The following is a 6,416-nucleotide window of genomic DNA, read 5'->3' as shown; positions in this document are numbered from 1 at the left end:
GATGTAGAGGTGAGGGCTCCAACTGCGGTGTCAGAGGCCTGGATGTAGACCCCTGGTCTAACACACCTTTCAGCTGTGTGATTGTGGCAAGTCATTTAAGCTCTCTGGGCCTGTCTCCCCATCTGTAACACCTGGAGGTACAGATGGTCCTGTGTCCAGGGTGTAGTGCAGACTTAGTAAGGCCAGGGTGGGCCTGGCCTGGATCAGTGTCATTTAAGTGCTAATGTAATTGTACAGATGTGCACACAGTATGTCCACACGGGCTCGGGACATGGACACGCATGCCACGGACATGCAGACACACACCTGTGCTCACACGTGGACACCTGCCCTCTGTCCCTCCCGCCCTCCCTCTCTCCTGGCTCCTCACCTGGAGTGGGTCGCATGGACGGCCTTGGAGCGCTGGTCACTGGCTTCACCAGGGCCACGGCCTCCCTGGGCACCTGCCCCGCCCCAAAGAGAGTGCTCAGGGGGCGCAGGGCCGGGGAGGAAGCAGCAGCAGGGCCATGCCTTTTAGGGGCAGCTGGCTTCCGAGGCTCCCTGGAGGCCCCCGTTTTCATCCTGCCTGGGCACGGCCAGCCCCTGCCCTCACCTGCGTGCCAGGTGCTGCCGCCAGGTGGCTCATCTGGCCCTTCAGGATCATCAGGGCCTCCTCGTGGGGGTCTGGCCGCTTCACGAACACCCTCCCGCAGTCCTTCCTGGGGGGGTGGACACCGAGTTCCTCTCCCCATCACAAGCCCCGAGAGGAAGGACCCTCTCCACCAACCCATCATTGTCAATGAGAACCCACAGGTTCTCACAGCGCAGCCTAGAAAGCAGCCTGGGCCGCCCTCTGCCCGGGAGGGGGTCCTGGGGAGCATCTGCATAAACAGGCTCCTCCCGTCACATGGCTGGCACCGTGGCTGGCACCGGGCCCAGGGAGGAGGCAGCTGCCTGCAGGCCGGGGCAGAGCTGACCTGAGGGCCTGGGGCTGGCCCCCCTGGGGCGGCTGCTGGTACTGCCTGACGATGTTCTTGATCTGCTGCGTGGGCTGCGGGAAGTGCTCCGAGTTGAGTGTGGAGTACCGGACCAGCTCGGGGCAGGGCAAAGCTGTGGGCCAGGGGGCGGAGTGAGACCACACCTCCCAGTCCAGCCTGGGAGGCCGCCCCCACCAGCCCAGCAGGGACAGGACACTCACTGGTTTCTGGAGAAGACCGATCCTGAGCCAGAATGGGGGCGGCCACAGGCTTGAGGGGCGGCCTGGGGGCCTTGGCCGGAGGGGCGGGGGCCACGGGCTTCGGAGTGGGGCGCAGCAGCACAGCTTGACCGGGGGTCTCGTGCCCGCGAGCTTTGGCCGTGCCTCGGGGGGCTTGGGGCTTCTGCAGAGAGCAGGTGTGAGGTGAGCTTCCCCGGACACACCAGCTTGCTCTCTGGGCCCCCGTGTCTGCCAGGACGGGGTGGGGTCCAGGCTCCGCGAGGTGCGGCGATGCCCTGGGCAGGCCAGGCTCACCTCGGGGGGGAAGGGCCTTGGGGCAGGACTCAGGGGCTGCTGCTGGAGGGCCATGGCCTGCAGGGTCATCTCTCTGGCCTGAGGAGAGGTGGGGGTGTAACCAGGCAGGCCCGCTCCAGGCACCCCCCTCCCAGGCCCCTCGCACGCACCAGCAGCACGGCCTGTTTGTGGATGAAAGCTTGCTGCAGGGCCAATGTGGAGGCGTCCAGGCCTGGGACTTCAGGGAGCCGGGCAGAGGGCGCAGATCCCAAGGCGTAGGAGTGAGGGAAACGGGAATTTCCTACCACCTGCCCCCTTGCCTCCCCTCCACCCTGCCCGTGGCCGCCTCCATGTTAGCACGGGAGGGAGCCCGGAGGACCAGCGGACCCAGCCTCGCCCAACCCTAGAACCAACCCCGGGCAGGCACTGACTTGGCTTTGGCTCTGGGGGTCTCTTGGGAGTGTCTTCAGTGCTGCTGCCGCCGCCGCCACCAGGCTGGCCTCCCCCCTTCATGCGATAGGCAATGGCTGTCGGCTTCTCCAGGTCCTGGGGGCGGCAGCTGGCTCGAGTGGCTGCCTCCCTGCTGGCCTCCCCCGGTTCCAAGGCAACGGGCACCTGACACCAGCCTCCGCCTCCGTCCCAGGGGCCTCCCACTGGCCAAGCGCCTGCTGTGTGCCCAGCCTCTGCCCTCACGCACACACTCAGTCCTCCCACCACCTTGCAAGCTCCCAAGTGACCACCCCTTTCACGGAGGAGTAAAATGAGGCTCAAAGAGGGGCTACGCCCTGCTCAGGGCTACACATCATGCCCCGAGGGGCTCCTGGGAGTTCTCAGCGTGAGCAGGGTGCCTGAGGGGGCTGGATCCCACAGGACACGGGAGGTCTGAGCCTCTCTCCAGGGGGTCTCCAGCCGAGAGGACACCCTCCTCCTTCGCTGGGTCCCCATGACACCCCATGGCCCGCTGTGTCCCCCGTGGATGTGTATGACTTGGTATGTGCACGCCATGCCTGCTGCCTGCAAACACCCCAGCCATCCCTACCGCATCCCCGCAGGACAGCACGGGGTCGAAGAGGCTGTCCAGGTAGCAGTCCAGGCCCTTGTGGGACACAGCAGGCTCTCCAGGGCTGTCCAGGCCTGGCAGGGGGGACACATCACGTTTTCTCCTGCTGATGCCCCCCCCCCCCAGCCCCAGGGCCTTCCCCACCAGAGACAGCGGCCCTGCTGGCCGACCTGGGTGGGTTGTTGTACCTCTCTGGGCCTCAGTCTCCCCATCTGTGCTGTCCTCATGGGGGCTGCAGTACCCGTTGGCGTCAGCCACATTGGGCATGTGCCCCCGTGGTTGGGGCCTAGTGGGCGTGTCCTCATCTGAGTCCCAGCTGTTCCCAAACACCCTGTGGGTAAGGGGAACATGGAGCATCTGATCCCAGAGAGACCCACGGCCTCCCAGGCCACCCCCACCCCCACCCCCTTCCACCCAATCTCCTCTGCACAGGACTCTGGAATTGAGTGACTGTCTCTTTAAAGGCGGGACCCTTTGGTCAGCCCCACCTCCATGAGAACCTCGAAGCTTAAGTCCAGACCTCAGTCTCTCTCAGCAGCCAGAGGGGCAGTCCTGTGCTGAGAGGCCACCTGTGGGGGCCCAGGTAGCCACCTACGCTCTCGGGCCTCCTCTGCCGGCCACGGGCCCTTCTGCACCCACAATGAAGTAGGACTTCTGCCGTGGGAAGTCCCTGAGCAGCTCCAGGTCTGACACCAGGTCCAGCACGTAGTCGTGGCCGGCCAGCTCCGCCCACTGGGCCCCGTTCTTCATGGCCACCGTCCAGCCCCGCCAGCCGTCCACCAGCCCCCTGGGGACAGCGTACGAAGGGACATGAAGGAGGGACGAAGCCAAGAGGTACCACTTGGGGAGACTCCGGGATAGGAGCGGACCCCAGCATGCCCAGGGGGGACCCCGGGGGGTTGGAGAATCTGGCCTCCTGCCCCTCCCTCCCCTCTTCCCAGGTGCACTGGTGAGCTGGGCAGGGCGTGCAGGAGCCGACCTGTGCCTCAGGATGTCCCCGGCCAGCTCCTCCCCCGTGCTCCAGGAGTGTACCGGGCAGGAGAACTGGTCGCCTGGACAAGAGCAGGCGCAGCTCAGCCTGGGAGGTCGGCAGCTGGCCCCGCTCTGCTGCTTCCTGCCTGCTGCCTGCGCTCAGGCCTCTCACTCTTGCCCAGGGTCCTGGGTCTGCATCTTCTGCCCCGGCTCCTCTCCCACATTCCAGGTCCACCCCCCATGCACACCAAGCCCTCCTTCCAGGGCCACGCCCAGCAGGCACCCCTCCCCGGCTTCTCCTGGCCCAGGGCAGAGGCCTGAAGGAGGGCAGGCAGCGGGGCGGGGCGGGCAGCTCACCGTTGAAGCAGCCCACATCCAAAGCCATGCTGGCCTTCTCCTGTGCTGCTGTCCACTCGAGCCGGGTCGGAGGGAAGGTGCGGGCAGCCCCAGGGCCCTGCTGCTGGGCCCGGCCCATGGCCTGCATGAGGCGATGCTGACACACGGCCTGGAAGCCATTCCGCCCGTAATCAGACACAAACCTGGCGGGTGGGGGTGAGAGCCAGGATGAGGGGAGCTGAGGCTGGCCCCAGTTGGGGAAGATTCCGCAGCCAGTTTAAGGGAGGCCCAGGCTAGCCAGAGCTTTAAGGTGAGAATGAGAAGGCCAGGCTACCCCAGAGCTCCCAGGCTAGGCTGAAAAAGAAGGGTACCAGGCTAGCCCCAAAGTATTTCAAACCAGCAGAGTTATACGGCCGAAGAGGTCCCAGGTCGGCCCACCTAAGCTGTCAGAGTGACATGTCACTGACAGGGCGGGGTCTGCAGCACTCTGTGGGCAGGAAAGGGACTACGAGGGGCGCTCCCCCACTTCCACCTGGACCCCAGCTGCACCCGCCCTGAGCCTGCTGCCAGGTTCTCACCCATCCTGAGACGGCTGTGAGGTTTCAACCTGGCCCAGGACCCCCGAGCTGACTCCTGCCGGCCGCAGGCATTCCGCATGCCTGGCTCCACTCCCAACCGCTGGGGTGCCTGGCCAGGAGCCGCGGTGGAGCGGGTCCATAGTGGCCACAAGAAAGAACCTAGAGCTGTGCCCACAGGAAGCCCTGGACAGGCAGTGGCCCTGTCCCATTGCCACACGGCTGAGCAGTGAGCCGCCCCCCCTGCACGTGGCCTGTGCACCTCTGTACTCTGAGCTCACAGCCACTCGGAAGGCGGGTCCGGTTACCACCCCTAACTTATAGGTGAGGGAAGAGGTTCAGAGAGGAGCCATGACTTATCCCGGGTCCTACAGCAGGCGAGTGTCACAACTACTAGTAGACTTTGCACCCAGGGCCTGCCTGAGCGCCTTTCCCTGCCCGTCATCCTGACCCCCCGGTGGGTGACACTGGCCCTCCTCCCCCGGGGCTGACGGGTGTCCTCACACAGCACTCGCCGCGCTCCTGTCCTAAGCATTCATCCCACATGTCCTCTCAGATCCTGTGGAGCCCTATTCTCATCCTCATCTTACACGGAGACACTGAGCTCAGCGAGGTAAAGCCACTTGCCCAGTCACACAGCTGATACGGCTGAGCTGGGCTTGAACACAGACCGTCAGAGTCTGTACTTCCAACCACCGCCCCGCATCCCGATGATGTGAGAGGTCCACGCCTCCATTCCAATTCTCCACACCCTGGTCTTGCACCCACCGTGCCCTGCAAGTCCTTTTCCAATCTCACGTGACTCCTACGCTGCACAGTAAGTCCAGCTTCCACGCAGAGACCTCACCCCTGGCCTGACCTTTAGCATCGCACCCCGGCCCGGTGCCAGCGTCCCTGTCCCCTCCTAGCCCCACCCCGATCCACTCACTTGAGCAGGTACTTGTTGAGGCGCGAGGAAGGTGCAAAGCCGCTGAGGCAGGCAGCCAGCAAGAGCCAGCCCCGCTCGGCGTTGTGGGTCCTGGGGTTGCGCCACACCTGGTTGGCCAGTTGTGCCAGGATCTCATCCCGGAGTTCGGGCACTGCCAGCCCTTTCTGCACAATGTAGTTCCCGAAGACGTGCTCCTGGGCACCGTGCAGGTGGGGGTCACCCATGAAGCGCAGGACCTGGGCCACAGACAGACTCCTGGGCCTCGGAACATTGCTCCTGCCGGGTTCCCACCCCCATGCATCCCTCACACGTCCTTCCCGTGCCCCTGTCCACATAAAAGTCCCCCATCACAATATAATAGCTCTATCCTACACCAAATGACCAGGCAGTTCACTCCAGCCCTGGGAAAAAGTCAGGATCCAACATCCATGCTGGCTTTCTCTCCTGCTCAGGAACCTTCTATAGCTCCCATCCCCGCCCAGCACCCCTGGCCTCCAACCCCATTCAGACTCCAGGGGCCATATATCCAGCCACATCCCCTCCATGGAGGCGCACTCCTCGCTCCATCGCCTTGGGATAAATCTGAGCTCCAGACCCCTCTTGCCTTTGCTCTCTGGATGGATTCTCTGTTCTAACCACATGGATTTCCTCTCCTCTATGTGCCTCCTCCACAGCCGGGGCTGGGAGAGTCTGACTCCTCCTCTAGCTCAATGCCCCTCCTCCAGCAAGCTCTCAGCCTGAGCCAGGACGGGAGTAGGGGCGCTGCCTGGCCTGCCAGCCGCCCTGCCTCCCTGTGCACACTGGCGGTCACTAGCCAGGTGTGCCGTGCCTCCTCTCTCAGCCTAGGGAGCCCTTGAGGAGAGAACCCGGATCTGTTCGCGTTGTCCCTGGGAACGTCCTGTTACCGGGACGATGGCTGGGAGGAGAAAGCCCAGTCCCCAGAGCTCCATCAGAGAGGTGGCCAGACCCCTGACAGAAACCTCCTCCAAGGAAGAGGCGTGGCTCGGGGCTTTGGCTCATGGATGGGTCCGGAGGATGAGAGCCCCCTGGCCGGCCTCAAGCGCAGGAGCCACGGAT

General features: G+C 64.4%; 1 protein-coding gene across 1 annotated transcript in view; it reads right to left on the bottom strand.

The window, feature by feature from the left end:
• The window catches only part of MYO15A (myosin XVA), a 58,062-nt gene that overhangs the window by 21,376 nt on the left and 30,270 nt on the right, over window positions 1-6,416 (bottom strand). The window contains 13 exon segments of the mRNA XM_014446198.2: window positions 371-443; window positions 593-698; window positions 957-1,089; window positions 1,178-1,358; window positions 1,490-1,567; window positions 1,639-1,706; window positions 1,900-2,014; window positions 2,508-2,602; window positions 2,699-2,859; window positions 3,124-3,315; window positions 3,508-3,580; window positions 3,858-4,039; window positions 5,340-5,575. Coding sequence (XP_014301684.1) covers window positions 371-443; window positions 593-698; window positions 957-1,089; window positions 1,178-1,358; window positions 1,490-1,567; window positions 1,639-1,706; window positions 1,900-2,014; window positions 2,508-2,602; window positions 2,699-2,859; window positions 3,124-3,315; window positions 3,508-3,580; window positions 3,858-4,039; window positions 5,340-5,575 — 1,693 coding nt within the window.

Source organism: Myotis lucifugus, unplaced genomic scaffold (genome assembly GCF_000147115.1).
Source record: "Myotis lucifugus unplaced genomic scaffold, Myoluc2.0 scaffold_513, whole genome shotgun sequence".
Lineage (NCBI taxonomy): Eukaryota > Metazoa > Chordata > Mammalia > Chiroptera > Vespertilionidae > Myotis > Myotis lucifugus.
Note: the sequence above shows the minus strand (reverse complement) of the source record. Positions and strands in the feature narration are given on the sequence as shown.